The 24,969-nt window shown below is 32.7% G+C and overlaps 1 protein-coding gene across 2 annotated transcripts; it reads left to right on the top strand.

Moving 5' to 3' along the window:
- The first annotated feature begins 5,867 nt into the window (after positions 1–5,867).
- On the top strand, positions 5,868–17,591 carry LOC140435500 (syntaxin-like). Of its 2 annotated transcripts, XM_072524235.1 has the most exons (7): positions 5,868–6,113; positions 6,181–6,231; positions 6,475–6,631; positions 10,103–10,428; positions 14,285–14,422; positions 15,871–15,981; positions 17,458–17,591. In XM_072524235.1, exons 1-7 carry the CDS (start codon positions 6,081–6,083, stop codon positions 17,524–17,526), a joined length of 885 nt encoding a protein of 294 aa, XP_072380336.1. In that variant the 5' UTR covers positions 5,868–6,080; the 3' UTR covers positions 17,527–17,591. The 2 variants fall into 2 exon arrangements, with proteins under 2 accessions (XP_072380336.1, XP_072380337.1); XM_072524236.1 differs by lacking the exon at positions 15,871–15,981 and having other exon boundaries at positions 17,458–17,566.
- Positions 17,592–24,969: the final 7,378 nt, after the last annotated feature.

Here is a 24,969-nt window from a genome sequence, read left to right as displayed (position 1 = left end):
TCTAGGGGTCCGTCAAGACATTTATTTTAACAGACAAACAATACTGGACCACGGATAAGGTATTGTTACATATAGGATAAACAAAGGGTACAAGTCTAATCCTATACACGCTCATGAAAATTTTCATGAACGAGTACCAGATTTATAAAGCTATGCATGTGTCTGACAAAAATTCTATAATTAAATTATATATTGTTACAGAACCTATGGCTAACAAAGACTGTATATTATATGGAGCGTATGTATTGCATTTAGTTAATTTTGTATACAGGGAGTTTGAATGCTGAATAAATTTAGGACATTCAAAGAAGATGTGATCGAGGTCACCTATACCCTGGAGTAGATATTGCATTTGACCACAACCCTTTAATCGCTGATGCAAAATTCAGGTTAAACGAATAGAGAAAAAACATCAGCAGAAAAATTTTACTATTTCAGATAGTAGGTACGATAGAAGAAATACTAGACCTTATGGAACAAAGAAGATAGACAAATACAGAAGAAAACAAAATAAATAAAAATACGAACGGCTAAAGAAAAGTGGATGGCGGATACATGTTTTAGAAATGTAAGAATTCGAAATGAAACGTGACATGTTCAATATGCACAAGAAAGGTCGTGAAGTGGCTGGCCTGTATAATAAAAAAAAAAAAAAAAAAAAAAAAAAAAAACTAATGCTCTAGTCTAGTAGATAATGTAGTAAAACCTAGTAGATATTGTAGTATTGATGAAGGAGAAACACTTGAAACTATATCTGAACTGTTCCAAAATGACAGGCCAAACACACAGAGCAATGTAAATCAAAATGGCAATTGGCTCTAGAATAAATAATATCTAATGGACAAAAAATTTCCAAACTTGTTTCACAAATTGACTTTAGATACCCTTAACATACCCACAATATTATTTTATGAGTTATTATTTGTTTATTCTATTTTTTATAAGGGCTATTTTTTTCATTTAGACTTAGATATATATTTGCAAGACGTGCAATAAGAAATAAGCGTTGGTGTTTTATTATATAATTAATTAGTTTATTAAATTATCTTCTTTTAGAACAGAAGTTAACTTCTGTTGTAAATGATTAAATTCAAAAAATATATATTTTCATTTTGTTTCAACTTAGTACCATCTATCAGGAAAAGTAAAACATATGTAGTTAAAATATTAGCCATCTATAACGAAATAGTTTGTACTTCACACCGTTTTAAAAAACTTTTGATATCGCCTACAAGATGTCGCTAAAAAATATTAGCGAATTTTAAATATAAAATTTAATTCAAATTTTAAATTTCTTATTATTTATATCTTGACAATCCTCTATTTTTTTGCAACTCTTTGTTAGCAAGTGCACGTAATGAAAAACATATAAACATTTTGGTTTGTCAACATGGAACAATGTATTTAAAGGAACGGAGGTTTGTCAACAAACAATAAAAAACTGTTTTAATAAAATATAAAAAGGAGTTCGGTTCTTCATCGATAACTATAATGTGTTGTATTCAATGTGGGCTCCGAATATTTTTAACATTAATAAAGTTTAATGTAAGTTATAAATTGTGAATCTTAGTGATATATTGAAATAAACTGTGTGCGTACAAACTCTTTACATAATATCCAGTTGAATTAGCATTAAAGTCATCAAATTGCAATTATTTGTTATTGTTGTCAATAAACAATTCCAGTTTTACCAGCAAATAACCGCTTTTGGTAAAGACCGATATACCTGTTTTAGCAGGTGTACAGGGTCGGACTTACTTTTCACAAACGTTTATCGAAATGAATTCAAACATGGAATCACTCAACAGTTCTACAATACAAGACCATCAAAATCAAATAAACACATCATATTCATACTAACATAGAAAATTTGATGCCTTGTATTCAACTATCAGTCTGACGAAAGTTTTATATGTATGCAACAAAGTTTTGGAAGATGTCCCTCCCAGTTTGCCGGACAGCACTTTCAGGAGGTTAAACCTCTGCCTTATCCTATCTAAGGTTTCCTGAACGTCAGCCTTCAGGAGAGTTGAGAGTCCTTGTAAAGCGAACTCCCAAGTAGAGAACCGAGGTTCTGAAGATGAGGTCTTCTATTAAAAGTGATATCCGGCCACGGACATATAAGGAGATTTAAAAAGTATGGCTTGGGTTTTGGAGGGATTTATGGTCACTCTCCATTTGTTGCACAATTTTATTACTCTGTCGAGATAGTATTGTGACCGTTCGAATACAGACCGTTGCTGTCCACGCTCCCTGTGAGAGCCCGAGGTAAGGATGGCCGCATCATCAGCGAATAGGAGGAGAGACTCTGATCCTTGCTGTGAGCGGGGAATGTCACTATTGTATACTGTGTACAGAATTGGAGCAAGTATTAAGCCCTGGGGTACTCCAGCTTGTGGAGTGAAGGGAGTGGATAAGAGGTCATCTATTTTGATCCTGATCATCCGATGAGAAAGATAGGAATTTATTAATTTAACGAAAGGTGTGGGCAATCCAGCAAGGTAAAGTTTTTCAATCATGCCTGTGTGCCAGACCTGATCGAATGCCTTCTGGACGTCTAGGAATATTGGCTCCTGTGCAGCGGCTGCTGTTTTATACTGTCGTCGGCCTTCCATCTTCTTTAGCGTGCATCGATGGAAGAGGAACTTGTGGTGGGAGTGCCTGTTTACAGAGCGCTGACGGGACCGAGGAGGTGCATATCGTTAAAATGTAAAGTTTTTCCTTTGTATTTAAGAAATTCGGTCGGTATATTGTCGGAGCCTGGAGCTTTTGCGTTTTTCAATTTGATAATTGTTTGCAATGTTTTGTATATTTTTAGTTTCTCTACCGGTAGGTCTATCCCAAGGTATATATTCTTTCCATGTTCTTCCTCTTGATGTATGCTTGATAAATTTTTGTAATATTCTTGCTACGTTTGAGGCAATTCCTCTTCGTTGATCATTAATTCATCATTATTTTTCCTTAGTACGTAAACTTAGTACGTTGACTGTTGTCGGGCATGTTCAACGCCAGTGGCGCACCCAGAATTTGTCTTAGGGGGGGGTTTTGAAATTTTTTTATGCTACCTCCATGTTGAGTCCCTACAATTTGGGTTTTAGTTTAATTTAAAGTACTAAAGATAGCAGTTCCAAAGATTCAGGTATCTATTATCCTACCTACCAACTAAAACCACCCTCTCTTACTTATGCGCAGTTGACTGTCGCACGTACCGTACTCCGAAAGTGGGATGGCCACTGTAAGGCTGACGACATTTTTGGAACACTCCTTTCTCTTATCTAGATCTTATTTATTGTTCTGAAGCTATTTTCTTGTGGCATTTTAAAGTAATTACTATTTTAATGGGAATAAGCCAAAATTGAAGGTTAAAATAAGGTTATTGACGTTTGGCATTAATCGAACTTGTAAATACAATACATTTTGAAGATGGCTATCGCCGTATTCCCGTTCTCCTCCGGGAATCCTCCCGGTGCAAGGCACGCTCCTCCTCCAAACCTGTCGATTCCATCGCTCTTCTAATTCCTTCATTTCAAGAGCGTCGAGGTTTACCTCTTTTTTTTCTTCCAGGGGGCTTCGATTTGTGAAGTTTTTGAGGCCAACGTTTGTCAGACATTCTCAATTGATGTCCAAACCATTTTGAACCTCTTCTTTCTATTCTGTCAATGACCGTTTCTGTAACATTCATGTTATTTCTTATAGATTCGTTAGTCTTCCTTTCCTGCCTTGATATTCTAGCACTTCTTCTCAAATAATCCATTTCAACTGTCAACAATCTTTTTTTCAGGTCTGCATTAATTGTCCATACTTCAGAGCCATAGAACAAAGAACTGATTCAACCATGGTTTGCCCTATTCTTTTTTTGTTCCTGTTGGAAATGTGGTGATCCCACCATAAGGAGTTCAGACATCCTACAATTTTACGTCCCTGATTACTTCGTGTTTAATTTCGGTTTCTCCCAAGCCGTTCTTAGCAATGAGTGGATCTAAATATTTAAATTTTTTCACTTGTTTGATTTCCACGTCCTCGTCTATCAACACTTCAAACCTTGCATCTGAACTGATAATTAAGTAAATATTTTGTTTTCTTCATGCTGACTTGTAACTCCCATTTTAAATATTCTCTCTAAAGACACTTTATCATAAATTCTAGATCATCAGAATCTTGAGCTAGGATGACTTGGTCATCCGCAAAGTTTAGGGAGAACAGTACGTCATTTCCTATGGGGATTCCCATTCCCTGGCAGTGGTTTTTCCAATTTTGGAGGGCTGCCTCAATATATAAATTAAACAGTAAGGGTGACATACTGCATCCTTGTTTTAGTCCTTTAGTTTCTTTTATTGGCTCTGATAGTCTATATCCGATTTTTAGGCAAGTAGTGTTATCCCTGTATACTTCTGTGATTATTCCTAAAAGGTATGGACTAATGTCGAGTTGTTGTTAAGCTTGCCACAATTTAAGTCTTGGAACTGTATTATACGCCTTTTCAAGGTCGATGAAGGCTAGATGTACTTCTGTACCAACCGCTATTCTTTTTTATATTAATTGTTGGAGTATAAACAAGTTATCGGTGCAAGATCAAAGATCAAAAATTCAAACGTCAATAAACTTATTTTAACCTTCAATTGCGACATATTCCCATTAAAATAGTAATTAGATCTTATCTCTGTCATTAGCCCGGTTGGTATTTCTCTTCTTCTTCTTTCTTTTTAATGACTGCTTGGATGTAATTGTGAACACTATTCCATCCCTCCGTATGTCCCGTCATCTTTACGATCATCTCTTACAGTCACAGGGTTCATACCTATTTCTTTATACATTCTGTTTCTCTCCACTGTACATCTATTACACTCCAGCATTGTGTGAGTAACAGTGTCGGAATATTCGCAGTATAGGCATTTATCTGCATCTGTCTTTCTGAACCTATGAAGATACGCCCTAAAACAGACAATCTACCCAGTCCCTTAGGCTCGGGATCAGCATCTTTGTCCACTGAGCAACATCTTCCTTGTTGTTCCACTTTTCTTGCCATTTTTCCATTGATCTTTCCCTTTCTTTTTTTTATAGCTGTTGTCAAATGCTTTCTTCTCCCATAGAGATGTCTCTTTTCTTTTCTACTGCTCTAACACATGCAGAGGAACACAACCCGTGATAGTCCACAAGGCCGCCGCAGATACAGTCCTGTAGGCGCATGCTACTCGCAAGACTCGTTCTGTCTAATTTTTTATAAGCCTAATATTAGGTATCTATATCTAAATATAATGAAAAATATTATTAATTATTGCGTATTTATACAATAATTATTGTGTTCTACATATTTAAAGTGGTAATTTAATTATTCAATCAGCGTTTTGGATTTTTTGTATTGTGTGTGAAAGACAAGTTACATTTTTCTACTATTCTTTATATATTGTTTGCTTTATATGCCCTTGGGGGGGGAGGGGGGGTTTAACCCCCAAAACCCCCCCCTGGGTGCACAACAGTTCAACGCCAAGACGTTAATCATCCAATACGAAGAATTGCTGATTTGCACGTTCCTGGAAGCACTAGGAGAAAAGACTTGGGGAGACGCTTGAGCAGGTCATCTCGGTGAAGGAAATTTATATTGGTATGACCCACGATAAAAAATTATTTAGAGAAGTCTACCTCGCATAGGGGCAAAGGAAAAGTTAATGATGATGTATCTGTTTCTATTGTATGCGATAATGTAAGAAAAATTAGTGTCTAGTAGCACAGAAAGCTCATAAAAATAGCTAGCGAACGTTCAATAAAAAAAATACAAAATGAATGCGTCAAGTATAACATCACTTCCCCGGTATATTGTTGTTTATATTGTTATACCATAAACCTACTTACTGCATAATTAGTTATTTACTACTGCCATCAACCGATTGGTTAGCGAACCTGTACACGTTTTTAAATATTTTTATTTAAATAATCTAATAGGTATTTCCATTTAATAATCGAAAATTACAAGTTCAGTCTCTACAATACTAGAAAAGATATCACTAAACACTAACCTAAATAAACACAACGGTAACAACTGATAAGATTAAAAATGTAAAGGTATAGGTAACTAAAGTACGATGACTAAAGATAGGTTAGGTGAGCTTCTTAATGTAAGTATATATACATAATTTTCTATATATAAATATAAATAAACAATCGATTAATTAAACGTTTTAGGCACAGAGAACAAGCAGTCGTAATAATGAAGTGAAAGTAGACATTATCACAGTAAGTTTAAAGGAAGTATTATTACTCGCCTTATTATCTAAGTAAGCAAAATTACTATTAATATAATTATACACCCACCCATTGGTACGTCACCGGCAATAAAAAAAAATAATGCGATACAATTATATTCGGATTGAATATTATGTCGCTTTAAAAATACGTGCTACAAACTAATTATTAAGAATTAATTAAAAACCCTTTAATTTGATTGGACTAAAATGGTTATTTTCCATAAATTTTTAGAACGGAGACGTGGATAGTGCAAACCAAAATGCGAATTTACGAAAAGTGTTCGAAAGGGCTGAAGTTTTGGGACAGTGGATAGACAGTATTGAGCAAAATGTTGTCGCAATCAAACAGTATATTGGAAGGTTGGATACCTTGAGCGTTAATCATAGAGGTAAATATTTGTCATTTTTCACCAGAAGTATCATGTCAATTTAGTGGGGGTTGATTCAAATGTTTATTATTATTTTATTTTTCTCGATATAATTTCTAAACATTATAACTTTCCAGTAAATGTTTTAAAGAAAGGACAACAATTAAGTATGTACTACGTATATTATATCTATATACAGTTAATACAGTATCAATCCCGATGCACGTCATTATCTACGTCAGAGATCTAAGTTGAAAATGTTGCCACATTACAAAAAATTCCTGAATTCATATTAAATCAAATATTTCACATAAATATTGCAAATGAGGATTGTACAATGAAACAAATTAATATTCAATGTAAATAAATACAAAAATTAGAAATAAAAAACAAGAATTAAATAATAATATATAATAAAATAGAATAAAAAAAGCACTTTTTCATTATTTATTTACTTGCAAATGTTTTGTTACAATTAGATTTTCAAATGTTAATCAATCTTTTTTCTTCATCTTTATTTAAGTTTTAGTTCTCTAATCAATAAATTACAATTGTGGATATGAGGGTTTTATATACTCGTAATTTGTTTATCCATCTTATGTTTTTTTCAGAAAAACTTTGTTTCATCGTCAGTTTAAACCTATAAAAATGCAGCTTAATTTTAATGCTCAAAAGAGTCATAATATGCTTCACTTATTAGTCACTGCCTATGTCACAGCTGCTACTGGAATCACTGTCACCGTTTATATTAATTATGTAATTATATTAAGTAGCATTTCCTGTCTATCTAGTATATGGTCTCGATCATACTACTTTTTAATTACATTTTCTGTATGACTAATAGAATTTTGTCGAATCTTGGATGTAATCGTTTGTAGAGCTTCTTTTCACACATTTAAAGCATCACATTCTTTATAGCCATCACTACCACTATTCTATAGCTTTGAAAATACAGTGGTATGGTGACAGACAATCTCTCTCTTTGTCAACCATTTTCCATCCACTCCTGAATGTAGGTCTCTCCCAATTGCTTCCATCTTTCTCTATCTTGCGCCAATCTAATCCACTGTTTACCTGCCACTGTTCTTATGTCATCTACCCATCTTTTTTGAGGTCTTCCCATGCTCCTTGTTGTCGTCCTTGGTCTCCATTCTAGAATTCTCCGTGTCCACCTGTTGTCATAATATCGGGCTACGTGACCTGCCTAGCGCCATTTTATTTTTGTAATTTCTTCCGCAATATCCCTAATCTTCGTTCTACGTCTTATCTCGGTGTTTCTAATCTTGTCTCTCAGTGATATTCCAAGCATGATTCGTTCCATTGCTCTTTGCGTTGTTTCTAATTTTTTAGCAGATTTTTTGGTAAGGGCTACTGTCTCCAAGCCGTAGGTACAAATTGGTAATATGCATATGTTATATACCTTTTTATTTAAGTTTACAGGAATGGAGGTGTTTTTCAAGATATATGCTAGTTTGATGAAAGCGCCCCATGCCAGTTGTATTCTTCTTTTAATTTCAGCATCTTGATTTGGTTTTCCTAGTTTAATGACATGACGTAGATATACATAATGTTCAACATTTTCTATCATTTTGTATTGTTATATTTGTCTAGTTTCGGCTCAGTATTTTTGTTTTACTGTAGTTCATTTTTAAGCCTACCGCTCCTGAAACTGCATTTAATTGTTGCAACATATCATTAAGTTCTTGGATGTTATCGGCTATTAAAGCTATGTCATCTGCGAATCTCAAGTGGTTTAAGTATGATCCGTGGACGTTGATACCCTTGTTGTTCCATTCTAGTTTCTTAAAAATGTCTTCTAGAGCAAGGGTAAATAGTTTGGGAGAGATGGTGTCTCCTTGTCTTACTTCCGTTGTAGTTTTATGGGATTAGTTTTAGTGCTTTCGTCCAGCTTTATCTGCATGGTGGCATTTTTATATATGTTTTTAATTATGTTAGTGTACCTTGAATCTATACGTGCATTTTCTAGAGATTTAAGCACTACCCATAATTCGATGGAATCGAATGCTTTATGGAAATCGATGAACGCCATATGAATTGAAACATTATACTCGGTGTATTTTTCTATCAGTGTTCTTACGGTGTGCAAGTGGTCTATGGTACTAAAATGTTTTCTGAATCCAGCCTGCTCGATAGGTTGATAGAAATCGAGCTTATGTGTTAGGCGGTTGGTTATGATTTTAGTTAGTAATTTATACATATGTGATTGCAAGGATATTGGTCGGTAATTCTCGATGTTTGCTTTGTCTCCTTTCGTGAATAGTAGAATGACTTCGGAGTTGCACCATTCTTGACAGACAATACTTTATGGCATTATTGTTCTGCTAAACCATCAATAATCTTTTTTGGAGGTGGCTTGTTTCTAAAGAATCTGCACAAGCTCGTTTTTTAACATTGTTTCATAAAAGGCAGTTTATTGTCAGTTAACCAATCTTTTATTTTGGTCTTGGTTAAAGACATGTTTGGTGCTTTCTCTAACAACATGCTATGGTATCAAGCGTTATCGATTATAATTAGGGATGGTTCAGACAAACTTTTTATTAGCTGATTTTCAAACCACGATAAAAAAATTTGCTTAATTTATTTTCCCATGTACCCTCAATGAAGTCATTTTCATTGCCAGCATGAAGAATAATGTATCTACAAAAGAATTTTATTTCAATAACTTTGTTTTGAACATGATAAAATATATTACCGTTTTCCATGTAAGTTTTAATAGATTTTAAAGCTTGTATTTGTTTTTTAATAGATTTTAAAGCTTGTGTTTTCCATGTAAGTTTTAATAGATTTTACACTTCTTTTATTCTCATCTAGCCACAAGCGACATGTAGATCTATTTTGAAAAAAAAAAGTTTCATCTATAAAAACAAACTTGTATAGTTCTTCTACAAAAAATTCTGCTTTCTTTTGTACTGCCGAAAACCCCAGCGCCACCTATACACAAAAACTACTACTATCTCTTTTTGTGTATATTTTCGATTAACAGTTGTATTAACAGTGTGTATTGGTTTTGGTTATTTTAAAAAATAGAAATTTTCGTATTGCACAAACAGTAATTATGTGTGTTTGTATCATATTAACATTAATTTTGTTGTCTACAATGTTCTAATAAATGGTACACGGTTGTTTCAATCAAATAAAACGAAAACTTTACACTTTTGTGCGTCTTAAAACGTTTTATTTTGCATTTTTCACATGCATTCATAATATCAAAATAAATTAGCACAGAATATTTTAGGTGTTACAAAACACAAGCATTTTAGTAGAACATCATACAGAACATACATAACATAGAATCGGGTCACATTCTACTGGAGTAGGTAAATTATGCTTAAATAGAAATTATTGATATTCCTGCACATTTTAATTTAAACTTTATCTTTTCTAAAACTGAATTAAATGACTGTGAATTCAGCCCATTCTAAATTATTTTATTTGATTTTATTCTGACAATAAATTTTTTTACTCTTTTAGATCTCACCGATAAAATCGAGACATTATTCCAAAACAACACCAGTGTATGTCACAAAATCAATGGAAAATTAAAAGAAATAGAAGGAGAAATAAAAACAGCTAATACCGACTCCGCGGAAGGCAGGATAAAATTAATACAGTTCAATACATTAAAGACTCGTTACACGAAAATTTTTAAACTTAACAATACGGAGTTGGAAAATTTTAGAAATATTCAAAAAGAGAATTTGGAAGCGCAGCTTAGAGCTAAAGGAGTTAGAGTGACCGACGAAGAACTTGTGTCATTGCTTGATAATAAAACTGATATTCAAATTTTTACAGATAATGTAAGTTTTTAAATTATAGTATAAAGCAATTTACATTATTTTTAGTATAAACCACCGAGAAAACTTTTTATTACAGTATGCTGTAAATTTGAAATGTTCTCTGTGGTTACTTCAGAGTGCACAGAATGACATAATGAGTCCGCCAGATTCAAACGTATAAGTCAAACTGAGTTATTTTCAAAAAACTGGTAAATTTTGCAAAAAACCTTAGATTTAATACTTTTTTGTGATAGATAAATGCTTTATTAGGTAAAATATAATGATTTTTTCTTAGAAAGTTATTGTATTTGCTAGGAAATTTCCAACCATTAACGATATTAGTGGTTCTTGGATTAGTCTGTTTTTCAAACCTAGCGTGTCACGAATAAGGAAGAAAGCATGTGGAAGTAAACTTTTAGTCAACAGTTTATTTTTGTCCAAAGTACACAAAGTCTTACAAATTATATGTATATATTTATATTAATTCCTAAACTTTAAGTTCCTGTTGGTCCTCATCATCAATATGATCATTTTCTGCAGCACTCTCGTTATTATATGTCTGTACGCTATTTTTTTGTTATTGGTCTATTATTTTATAAAATGTGAGATCCAGCTGGTCTCTCCAATTTTCACCAAAAAACTATGAAAGGAAAGTGGATATGGACGATTTATCTCCTTGAATATCCAAGATGTAACTTAGGTTTCAATAAAGAAATCTTTTTCCCTTTTCGTATTATAATTTGCTGAACCCCATGTCAGAACGATAAAATATTTCCTGCCTTACCGTGGCCCTAGGATCTTTGTCCTTAGAAAATACAAATCTTTTCGATGCATTCTACAGTACATATGTCATTTTTAAAACCTACAATGAGCTATTATATCTACGAATAAAAGCGGATATTGAAAAATGCTTGAAACCGTTTCTAGGATAGTAAGGGGAAATTAATTGAGTTTACCGAAAGTACAAGCTGAATATAGCCGCAAATGTCAACCATGAAATAAAATATTTCGGTTTGGCAGTGCTATTTTTATAATGGATATGTTGTATGCTTCAAATATAAAGAGAGAAAACTTTTAAAAAGTACGTATTGATTACACTATTTTATGAATTCTGCAATTTTTAATTTATATGAAACAATAACTGGTAAATATTTGTCTCTTTCGAGATTAATTGCTAACATCTGTTGCAATCTGGCAACTACTGATTTGACGATTGCCAAATCTTTCACCTAATCTATCAAAGGCCAATTGCCAAAAAAAATTTTCCAATAATTAACTGCAATTAATCTTCAAAGAAACAAATATTTACTCATTCTTGTTCTATACAAATCAAAAATTGCAGAATTCATAACACAATATATTCAAAATGTACTTTTCTAAAGCTATATCTCTTTATATTTGAAGCATACAGCTTATACAGTATAAAAGCATGCCAACACTGCTAAACCGAATTTTTTTGTTCCATGTTTGACATTTGCAGCTATAATCAGCTTGAACTTTCGGTAAACTCAACCGGGGAAATTAAAATGCCATGAAAGAGAACTCACCCCCGTCAACTCCCTACTCCCCACCCACCACAACCAAAAAAGTTTAAATTGCAAACAGCTACTTGTGATACATCATTGAAAAGACTATAAAACTGCTAATGGTATAAATAATAGAGAACAACATTACCGCGGTATCAAAGGGAAGAGGGCTTATAGACATAGATGAGCAACTGAATAAACAGGTTGCTAATTTAAAAACCTTTTTTCAGGCGCAGGCCTGAAGCAACTTGCGCAGTACATAATACAACTCCGCTTAAACTAAGAGAACAAGTAATGCGCACACACCTTACTAAGCAAGAAAAAATGCGCACCTGAATAAACCTCTGCATGAGCGACATCTCAATGAGATCAGCCAAGAATATGTCGACAATACAGCGTCGAACTATTGATTGACATTAGGAAAGTGTATACCCATATACACATACAGGGGGTTTTCTACTTGCCATTCAGGATCAGGTTATTCCAACTAAAAATTACCTGAAATATATTGTCAAATACCTTTAGATCCAAAATGACCAATGCCAAAATGGATGTTAAGTTCAAGAAACCATCCAACATCTTACGCGGACCTCTGAGCTTTTGTCGGAACTGATTACAAAGAACGCCATGACTTATTAGGAAAGATTCTTCACCAAAAACTAGCTAGCAAACTAGGACTTCTCCAAACCGACTATCTCTATTATTATCAATATTTCATTGACAGAATGCTTGAAAACGAAAACTATAAATTTAACTAGGACCGCACTGTGCTCACAGACAAATCATAGGCACATAATAGACCGCATCTCATACTAGTGTGAATAAACTTACTAGACAGACAATACTAATATCATCATCACGTAGCGCTACAACCCTGGGTGGGTCTTGGCTGACTGTACAACTTTTTTCCAATTTGTTCGGTCTTCCATCAACCTAAGGTCAAATGGAATGTTCTTTTTCGGGAGATCTGCTTGGATGTTATCTCTCCATCGCAATCTGGTACGTCCGAGTGGTCTTTTGCCTGTGGAAATCTCCTTCCATACCAGATTTACAAGTCTCTCGTTATGCAGTCTGTGCACGTGGCCTGTCCATCTTAGTCACTTTGATTTAACTTCTTGGACAATATCAGCGTCATTGTAGAGTGCTTTTAATTCCATATTGGTTCTGATCTTATACTGGTTTGTGGTGATGTCATGGTGAGGTCCGAAAATTTTTCTTTCTTTGCTTTGGTCATGGTCCACGTTTCGCATCCATATGCTATATTACAGGTCTGACGAAGGATTTATAGATTTTGATCTTTGAACTTCTTGTAAGATTTTTTGATTTTATGAGCTTATTCAGTGCGAATAGACAGCGGTTTGCAGATTGGATTCTGTCATTTATTTCTTCAGTAACATCGTTGTCAGCTGTGATTACGGCCCCCAGACACTTAAAACGTTGTACTCTTTCGAAATTGAAGGTGTTGACCGTCACATTTTGCCCTATTCTATCTCTTCATGTCGTTCTATTTATACACATATATTTCGTCTTCTCTTCATTAATCTTCAGCCCTACTTAATTTGTTGCTGCTTCTACCTTGTTGAAGATGTCTTTCGTGGATAGGATGGAGTCTCCAACGAGATTTATGTCATCTGCATATGCGAGTAATAGCTTGGGACCTTGAACCGATAGCAATTCTGTTTTTATTTCGGCCGAACTCATGGCTTTCTCTAATACAAGGTTAAAAAGTAGTGTAGATAACGCATCACCCTGTTTGAGTCCACTGTTGATTTCAAAGCTGCCAGACAGTTTATTGTTTACACGTACTTTAGATATTCCACCCTCTATACAGACTTTGGTCGTCCGAGTAGACAATACTTATAGATGTAGCGATACATAACAGTAATAATCTGCGTGTTAAATACAACGAAAAAATCGCCAAATACAGAGATTTGGAAATACAAATAAGGAGAATATAAAACAGCTGAGTCTTAATAAACATCTCTATAAGACCATAATAGAAAGCTGTACTGCTCTCAACATCTAGATGCTTAAGAAAATTTTTGAGAGATACTCTAGCATACCATGTCACCTAGGGCTCGATAATACGGAAAAGAATCCCACTAGAACTCAATCCTTTTGATATCATAGGTATCTAGGATGACTGAAATTTCCCGTTAAAAGATAGGATTTCCCTAAATCAGGATAATAATAATGTGTGTGAATTTATCACGGTGTAAATATAGATCGGTTCGTTCTAGCAAAAAAATAAAATAAACAAAGTTTTGACTTTTTTCTTGGTTGTTATATCACGCCATTTTATACTAATAATTCTTGAGCATTATTGTTAACATAAGACTTGTTTTTTCTAGATTATAGCGGAAACACAGGAGGCCAAGCGAATTTTGGCCGATATTGAGGAAAGACACCAACAATTGTTAAAGATAGAAAGTATGTTATTAGAAGTTAGGGATCTTTTTCTACAAATGGCTATATTAGTAGAGGCACAGGTAATTAATTGTTTTTAATAGCATCAGTACAGTAATTATTTTTACTCTATGCCCTATTATCTTTTATAAAGAAAACATTTGTCAATCATTATGCCAGTAATATGATCATTTGGATATGATTTGGTCTTATCAGATACGCTGAGCTGAATACAAATTCAAACACAAGAATCAACAAACGTTCTAAAATGTTTCTCATCTACGTGGTAAATGTACAAAGGTGCCATCTACTCTGACGGCCACAAACGAAAACAAGTTATTAATTATAGTTTTTTATTCTTTACGCTACACAAAATGTGCAAAAGTTTACATCTTTTAAAAAAGCTCCATTGAGACTAAACATGGCCAAAATGATTATAATACAATGTTGTTTACAGAGTTAAACACAAGGACTAGAAAATCGTGCTTCTACTACACCATTAATTAACCTTTACTTGTTTACTGCTGAATGTAGACCTCCCGTGAAATTTTCCACCTATTTCTATCTTGAGCTTCTTGCAACCAATTTGTGACGATGCGCTTTATACCATTCATCCATCAGTCAGTGGTCGTCCTCTGCTTTGATGTGCCTATTGTCTTAGTCGCCATTCCAGAACCTTTCTGGTCCATCTACCATCTGTCAATTTGGCAACATGCCCGGTCCAAGCCGATTTAGCCACAATTCTTCTTTCAACTGCATCCGTGACCCCTGTTCTTCTTTTTACTTCTAGGTTTGGAACTTTATCTCTGATGGTAATACCTAACATTGATCTTTCCATAGCATGTTGGGTAACTCGTATTTTATTTGTTGTTTCTTGTGTCAGAGTTGGTGTTCCTGCACCATATGTAAAAAACGGTTAAACACATTGGCTAAAAACGTTTCTTTTTAAACAAACAGGAAATTAGACTTGAAAATGTTGTACAATCTACCAAAGGAAGGCCATGTGAGACCTATCCTTCTTTGCATCCCGATTGTCTGATTATCTCGGATAAAGCAAATCTGATACCCTAGATATGTGTAAGGTATTAAACACCTCTATGCTATGGCTTTCAATCTGAATGTTATCGCTGACTACAAGGTTGGTTTGAGGTATTTATTTTAAGACCAAATGTTTTTGATGCTCCCTACAGCGTTTCCAGCATTTTTGTAGTTTTATTAACTCTATCAGATATTAAAGATATTAAAACGATGTCATCAGGTCGATGACACGAGGTCATCAAATCTTAGGTAGGACAAAATGTCAGCTGCTATTGCACTGACAGTTTGTTAAACTCTATTAACCAAACCAGCTAGCAAACTTTTTATTGTTCTCTTTAACCTTATTTATAATTCTACAGGGATATCATCTGGTTCAATTGCTTTATCTTTCTTTATTATACATAGTCCCTTCAACATATGTTATTTTTGATGTTTTTTTTTATGATTTGCTTGTTAAAATCAGGTAATTATTAAAGAAACTCTTTCTTTTTAGCAAGATTTAGTAGATCGAGTCGAATATCAGGCGCATTTGGCACAAGAATACGTTGCAAAAACTCCAAAGATTTTACATCGAGCTGCTAAACATAAAATACGATATTTAAAGGTAATTTTACATAACACATTTAATTAAATTTGAATGTTTTACTCCCTGCCGCCTGGCCGGTAGCTTAAATGTTAATTTTAGTTGGTATTTATATACCTATATATATATATATATATATATATATATATATATATATAAATAAAATATATATATATATATAAATATATATATATATATATAAATATATATATATATATATATATATATATATATATATATATATATATATATATATATATATATATATATATAATGTTTTTTCACTTTCTTTTGTCCCTTGTCCCTTGCATTTAATTTGATTTTTCATTTATACTTCCTTTTAATTTATACTTATCATAGTTACATTTGTTTTTTATTACGTTTTTTTAGTCATTTCATATATTTTTTCAATTCTATTTTATAACCTCCACTTTCTATATTATTCTAGAAATTCCCTTGCCATGTATTAAAACATCATCTTTATTATTTTCTATAATTACATGGTCATCAGAAAACTATATGTATATGGTCCCCAGATTATTAAGAGGAACATAGGTCTTCAGCCAAGTGACCCCAGCGAACTCTATTTCTGGCTAGTGCTTAGATTTCAAGCCAGGTTGTCAAAAATTCCTTTGACAGTATATATAAATAACACCGAAGTATTGAGAAGAGTCAACAATACCAGAGAGTCACTAAAAATTACTAATACAGGACAACATCTCAAAATGGAACATACATTAAGAGAAAATAGATATAAAATATTGCACCCTATTATCAACTTAAAAATAAACGGCCAACGCGGTGTAGGCAGAAAGTAAGCTCGTTGGCTGAGAAGTATTCGATATTGCACCAAAATACGAAAGGCAAAACAACTTTCTCATATGGCAAAAGACCGTAAAGCCTAATTTTCTTTATACATTTTTCTAGCGGATCTGTATTGGTCTTCTTCTATTTGGAGTTTTTAAAATTTCGTTTTCTTTAAATCGAAACTTACTAAATTTACAATACTAAATGTGTACAGAAGACACGTAATAAACATCACTTTAACACCAAAATAATAATCTTTCTTTTGGTAATAAATCGTGGAAATTATCATAAAGGTTTATATCAAGGAGATGCCTTCAAGACAATTTGATTTATACCTAACCTCAATTAACCTTATCTTACTTGTGTATATATAGTCATAGAGATATAATACAAATATACTGACTGTTGCTATACAGGCCCGTTCCCCCAGATCGACAGAGAAAACTGACGCAAAGCAGTCTCTGCATCTGTTTCTAATAGACAGGGTTTATTGACCACATGATCTTTTCATTGGTTATTTAGGTCACATGGTCTAAAAAGCCGGTCAGTTTTCTCTGTGGCACTGGGGTAACTGACCTGGATTGCAAGTCAGTCTATTTGTATTATATGTTTATGTATATAGTTATATGTTATATTTTGATCATTTTTTGTATAAACTTATTTTTTATAACTTTATTTTTTAATTTTTAGTGTAAGATTATCGTTGGAATTGTGATTCTAGTAATGATCGCAATAATAATTATAATGCTGTTTAAGTAAACTACAACCAGGTAATCATTTTTTTTTTAAATAAATTTTGAAACAAAATTTAGTTTTATTTCACCCCATCTGGCTATTAACCTTTTCTGCAGAATAGGACTTCATCGAGGTTTGATGATAAGCTTATATTTATTCACATTAGTGCTGAATCAGGCAAAAGGATATTGATTTGGATTAATAATGCTGATTTAACCGTTGGCTGACCGACACCTATGCACCATTTAGCAGATATCAATACCTCACTATCTTAAATGTACATATTCCATATGGCTGGATTTCAAAGAGTAGTAATGCGCATTATAAGTTGCTATCTCCAGTAAGCTTCTCTAGACTTCACCGCTCAATTCTCATCCTCACCCCGACGCAGTTTGGTCTTGACCACGCGGGTGAACCCCAAACATCTCAAAAGTCTTCCTTTAGATTGGATAACCAACCCCAGTGAAAGAGATGGTCAGGGCAAACGAGGAAGAGGGAGATAATCCTTTGATAGGGGGCTTTGGAATGTACCAGCGATCCATACATCTAAAACACTAATGTTACCAAATGAATATTATTGCCTCAAAATAGAACAGATTATCAAAACACACGGGGATATTCTATTAGGAACATAGAACGTATCAAGCTGAGATCGACCAGGAATCATCACAATAGCGACAAAATAACTAGACAATTTAATATATGTACGATGTAACAGCCATTCAGGAAATGAGATGAACAGGATGTGGAACAATATGCAGGAAAAAGTCAACAGTATTATGGTCTGGATATGAAGCTCGACATGAAAAAGGATGTGCATTTGTATTAAACGATCTACTGCAATCAAAGCTATTACACTTTAAACTAGTCGATGAAAGAATCTGTATTATATTATTAAGGGGTAAATGATCCAATTTATTTAAATATAAATAAAGATAAATTCTACGACTCTCTAAATCAACCATAAGCGGAAGCTCCTGATCATGATATCAAAATATTATTACGGATATAAATACACAAGTATGCTCGGAAGAGTACGTAATACCAGTAGCAGAAAGACATAGTCTATAGGCCATTACAAATGACAACAGATCACGGTTTATCGAGTTTGCGACAAGCTGCAATGTGGTTATCAAAAGCACCAGTTTACTAGAAAAAATATCTACATGGCAACATGGAGATCAAACGAAGGAAAAACAAATAATCAAATAGATCATGTATTGATTGATGGGAGACATTTTAGCAGCAAAATAGACAGAAGAACTCTAGGAGGACCAGATAGCGACATGGTCTTCCTTGTGAAGACCAAGCTCAGAACCAGAATTTCAACATAAACAATAGATAAACAGACGAAGATTAAAGGGTCAAGTAAGGCAAAGCTGAAAGAAGAAGACAGGGAAACACAATATCAACTAAAAATACTAGGTTTCAAATTTTGGAAATAAATGAAAATAAAAGTGAAGATGTATATCAGAAATGGCACTCCATAAAAATATCTATTACGGAAAAAAAGATAAATCTATCTCAAGAAAGAAGAAAATGATTCGACGAAGAATGTAAAAAAGCTCTAAATGAAACAAACAAAAGATGAATGGAGTATCTGTCGGACACATCAGATTAAAAACATACACAATTCAACAAAAAGAGAGCCGTAGCTATTTCATAGAAGAACATTAAGGCAAAAAGAGACAATATCTACAACAAACAATTGAAAAGGTAAAAGAAGATCACAGACATTATTTAAAATAAAACATTTGGCCTTATATAAGAGAAGGTCTTATATAACCAAACCATACCATTATTACCAATGGATTACTTATTACCAATTCAGCTTAGAAATTGTTTCGACGAAGGATTGTTTAATCCAAGTCTTCATACTCAGCCAGTTCCAACGTCTGGCTCACTAGTTATAGAAAGGAGACAGTTTACAACAGAAGACATAAGTTTACACTGAGAAATCTAATTTATTTTTGTGCTGCATATGTGCATCTCTGCAAAATCTAGAGTATTTTATTTTCATTTCTAAAATGTAATATATTAAAAAATATAAAATACAATAAAATGTAAATATTTGTTAAAAAATCTAAAGCATTAACAATTGTGGTGTGAACGCATAACTAGGAAAAAGAAGTTAAACAAATAATAAAAAATGAGATTTGTTTGAAATCCAATTATATTGCAATAACCTTGCAAAATTGTTGTATTATTGATAAATTATTGATAGTAGTGTTATTGTTTAGTCTTTCATTTTGTACAAAATATAAACTATTGTTACTAGCATCACAGATGAAGAATCTGTAGAGTTTTAAAAGGAAAATGGAATGAATATTGTGAAATTGTAATTATTTAAATAAATGTGTTGTTATTACAAAATTATGTAATAATATGACAAAAAGAAGGCAGGAACATATGCACTTTTACCAAGATTGTTGATTAAAAGCTTGTTGTTCAATATATATATATATATATATATATATATATATATATATATATATATATATATATATATATTAGAAGTGATTATTTCGACCAAAAAATAATTTATAAATACGCTCAAATTATCGGGTAAAGTGGTCTATAATAAAAATCTTTCTTTTTTCTAAATTACTCAATATTTCGCTATTTATTTAAAAGCTTCCTCAGGAGTAAACTAAAAACAATTTGAACATTACAAAAAATGGCGTACAAATACATTTTAAAACACTTACAGAATTTAAAAGATTTCGCAAATAAAAACTGACATTGAAGTATTTGAAATATTGAATGTCAGTGTCCAGTGTCCGTTTTATAATTTAAAGTGTTTTTATTTTTATTAATGTAATACATTTCAAGAAATAATCTACTTTTGTAGTTAACTTGACAGTTAAGTAACATATATTGTAACATATTGAACAAAATTTATAAATATTAAAAATAGCCAACATTCATCTTAATAACAACTAACCTTAATAATTCATCAAATAAATATTATTCTTCTAACTTTTCTTTTATTGTTATTTTTATTTTTACATTTGAAATAATTTTAATTTTTTATCGTATAGATGTAACGAACGTGCTTAAGACAATTTAATCTTGACATTCAATATTTCAAATACTTCAATGTCAGTTTTTATTTGCGAAATCTTTTAAATTCTGTAAGTGTTTTAAAATGTAATTGTACGCCATTTTTTGTAATGTTCAAATTGTTTTTAGTTTACTCCTGAGGAAGCTTTTAAATAAATAGCGAAATATTGAGTAATTTAGAAAAAAGAAAGATTTTTATTATAGACCACTTTACCCGATAATTTGAACGATATATATATATATATATATATATATATATATATATATATATATATATATATATATATATATATATATATATATATATATGTTTATATGTTGTTGAGAAAGAAAATGGGACACTTGTAAGAAGAAATAGCTATCACTTGAGACCATCTAATAATATGCTTAAACATCATATTAACCTAGCAGATGATTTTGATCACAATCAGAATGACAGACCGTCAACACCAACGGCCTGTGAGAGTGAAATACCGAATCAGTTTCCTACCAGAAGTAAAAGATTAATTAAACTCCCATCTAGATATAATGATTTTTATTGATTTTATTCTAAAAGTAGATTGATATGATGTTAACATGTGAACCTGTATCTATTTTAAAGTCTATTCCATATTGCTTAATTACTAACCTTTCTGATCATTCCTTATTTCCTTTTATTTCATTTACCTTACTTGATGTTGCCATAAATTCTTTCCTGTTTACTATCCATATCTACTTCTTGAATCTCCTGAACTTCTCTTATGATCCTGTTGTTACATATTTTCTCAAAATGGTTGTAATACAAATACTTATTGCACGTTTTACCAAATGCTGGACACCTTCGGAACTCATGAGCATGACCACATTATCTGCACTGACCACTTTTCCTTGAGTTTTCTTCCTGTTCCCATCTTTTGCTTCTTCCAATATTAAAGTTGTTATTCGAAGCTTTTCCCCTTACTGTTTGATTACCATTTTCCCCTTTTACAGAATGAACATTAAGTGTTTGACTTGACTGAACTTCTTTAAACTGTAATTTTGAAATTCCTTATGCTCTACACATGTCTATTGTCTTTTGTAAGGTTAACTCATGATTCTGCAACATAATTTTTCTTGTAGATCTTTATTGATTGTTTCTAAAACTAGTCTATGCCTGATCGTTGAGTTTAGAACATCTCCTAATTAACAATTTTTTGCCAATTTACGCAAGTTAGTTAGGTAAGTATCAAATAGCTTTCCTTCCTCTTGTTTTCTATTGTAGAATAAAAATCTTTCATAGATCATATTCTTTTTAGCGGTGAAGTAATTCTCTAATTCACTCAATACTGTATCAAACGATTTTCTCTGTGTATCCATTAACTTTAAGGTGTTAAACACACCAAGTCCTTCATCTCCCAAAAATGTAACAGTAGAGCAATTTTTACTGTGTCTTCCTTTTCGGTCTTGTCACTGGCCAAAAGGTAAATTTCAAATGACTGTTTGAATCGCCGACAGTTATTAGCCACGTTACCTTCAAATGATAATGGTTGAGGTATTCTAAACTTCATGTTCATCTAATTCTAACAACTTCTTGTTTTCATTAATTTTGGAAGCAGCAGGGTTCATTAACTACAAGACTGCGCCATGTAATAATGTTTAATACGGACTAATATGGACTGTTGTACATATTTATTATTATTACTTTCAATAATACAGTATCATCATAACCTAATCTGAAGTCTTAACCTTTATCTATGCCATGAGACCTTGTGCCGCCTGTCCCATGTCATAGTCCTGTTAGGACTTTACATTAATTAGCTATTAAGTCTCATGACAATCTCTAATTGAATAATTGATCCTAAAAGTCATATTTTACAACGGCGCTAGATCTGAAGAATAATCATTATACGAGTATATAAAAAAATTAGAGGCATCTGAACGCTGCTGCTATCTTAGAACGCTACGAATATCGTAGATAGACTGATCAATACTGAGGTTGTTAATAAAAATGAGAAAGTCGTTCAAACTATTAAAAACTGAAAAAGTCATAAGAATATAAAGATACAGACTGCTACAGTTGATTATGGAAGATAAAACTGAAGATAAAAGAGATAGAGATAAAAGGCTCCAACTTTTAAAAGTGCCATAAATAAAGTGGAAATTGCAATGTTACTGTTCAACCTTTAATAGAAGATGGAACTTCAAAAGAAGAAGCACGCTTTTAAGCAATATTTTTAGTATATACATATTCAACACAATAATCTATATTTTTATTGCTGTATAGACAAAAAGTTACTAAATGAATTTATTTTCCACGTATACGCTGATAAGATCATTCAAATGCAGAAGTAGAAAATAATACTTTGAAAGATATAACATTTAATTACGATGAGGAACAAAGTTCAAGATTTCAACGCTTCAATGATTTCAAGTATTCAACATTTCCATGATTTTTTAATTATTAGTCATATATCGATATAAAGGGAATGTCCCACAGAAAGATCAAACATTCTGATCTAAATATTTAATACTTATATTTAGGCACTTCAATGGGTAGATATACTTCTATAATATATTGTATTAGAGTTAATGAATGTTTTCTTTTAAATTAGAGTTCTCATGCTTTGCAGGACATAGGAGTACTATTTGAAGTTTATAAAATTGTATAAACGCCAAATCAGACAACGTTTAGAACACAATAAAAATTTAATTTATTTTATGAGAGCTTTAATAATAAAAAACTTGTCTTGACGGGCCCCTAGACGAAAAGCAAGTGACCCCTTATGTTTCTTTATTGTATCTTTTTCTATTAATTATACGTTAATTTTGTATTAGGAATAGGATGCTGTATTTTTCTGATTAGAGAATCTATTGTAGCTGGGTGAAAGACTAATGTCTATTCTTATTCTTTACGTGCCGTCTTCTACCGAAGGTTGGCGACCATCAAACGATAGGTTTCTCTGTTTTGAGCCGCATGAATTATGTTCGCAGCTTCTGGTATTTGAAACCATTCTCTCAAGTTTCTCAGCCGGGATTTCTTCTTTCTGCCCAAAACTCTTCTACCTTCAATCTTGCCTTCCACGATAAGCTGTCGCAGACTGTACTTATCATTACGGAACACATGGCCCACACAGGTATGACGCTTTCCTCCTTTCAACAGTTGTTAACAATTCCACCTCTTTACCCATTCGTCTTAATACCTCTGTGTTGGTCACTCTGTCTGTCCAAGGTATTCTCAGTATGCGTCGATACAGCCACATTTCTAGAACCGCTAACTTCTTTATAGTTGCTGCTGTTAACGTCCACCCTTCAACTTCGTAAAGTAGCGTAGAGAGTACGTAGCATTTCGTGGCACGCCATCGGAGGTTAACGCTTAGGTGGCGGTTGCTTAAGAGTTTTCTCATTTTGATGAATTTGGATCTTGCTATTTCAATTCGGATCTTAATCTCTACGTCTGGGTCCCACTTATCATTTACTGTATATCCCAGATATTTAAATCGGTGTACTCTTTCAATACGTTCGGCTTCAATATTCAGGTCGATATGTTGAATGTTCTTTTTACTGATCACAATAAATTTAGTTTTCTTTCTATTGATCTTTAGTCCAAATTGGTTGCCAGTTGTATTTACTCTATTGTTGTGAATACAACTCTTAGTATTGGTTGTTAAAGCAACATTACTATTAATGCTATTTGTAAGCTTGACTTTTATCTCGGGATTTCTAAGTTGATCCATATCTACTCTTTTGTTATTCTGTTTCTGGATTAAGGTTTTTAGTCTGACTCGTAATTGGGCAACAAGAGGATTATGATCAGAGTTTATATCAGCTCCAGGATATGTTTTGGCTGATATTATTGCGTTACGGAATCGTTTGTTAATTGTTATAAAGTCATTCTGATTTCTAACGATGTCCAGATTTCTAATGTCTATGCCTTTAAAAAAACTTGGTGACACATAGTTTGGATTCCGCAATAACCTTGGAACCAGAGAAGCACTATTTAGTATTCAGATTATGGTGCAGAGATGCAGATATATCGACCATCCAGTTTATATGTGTTTTATTGTCTTTGAGAAGGCCTTTGACGGAGTAAAACATACTGAAATAATATCGATTCTTCAGCAGGTAAGTATTGATGATAAATATCTACATATCATTCATATTTCCTGACATCAACGGATTGGCCAGAATAATTCTGAAGAGCTTCAAATACGAAGAGGAGTAAGACAGGGGTGCATTTTGTTCTCAATAATATCAAACATCTATTCGGAGTACGTTTTCAATAAGACATTGGGTAGTGTTCGTGTTCAATGTGGTATCAAAATTAATGGCATCAATATTAATAATTTGAAGCACGCACATGATACTGTGTTAATTGCAAATAGTTACGAAGAACTTCAACATCTGATTAATAGGATTACCACCGTTTGATGAATATGAACTGAAGCT

Source organism: Diabrotica undecimpunctata, chromosome 3 (genome assembly GCF_040954645.1).
Source record: "Diabrotica undecimpunctata isolate CICGRU chromosome 3, icDiaUnde3, whole genome shotgun sequence".
Taxonomy (NCBI): Eukaryota; Metazoa; Arthropoda; class Insecta; order Coleoptera; family Chrysomelidae; genus Diabrotica; species Diabrotica undecimpunctata.
This window is presented reverse-complemented; position numbering and strand designations above follow the sequence as displayed.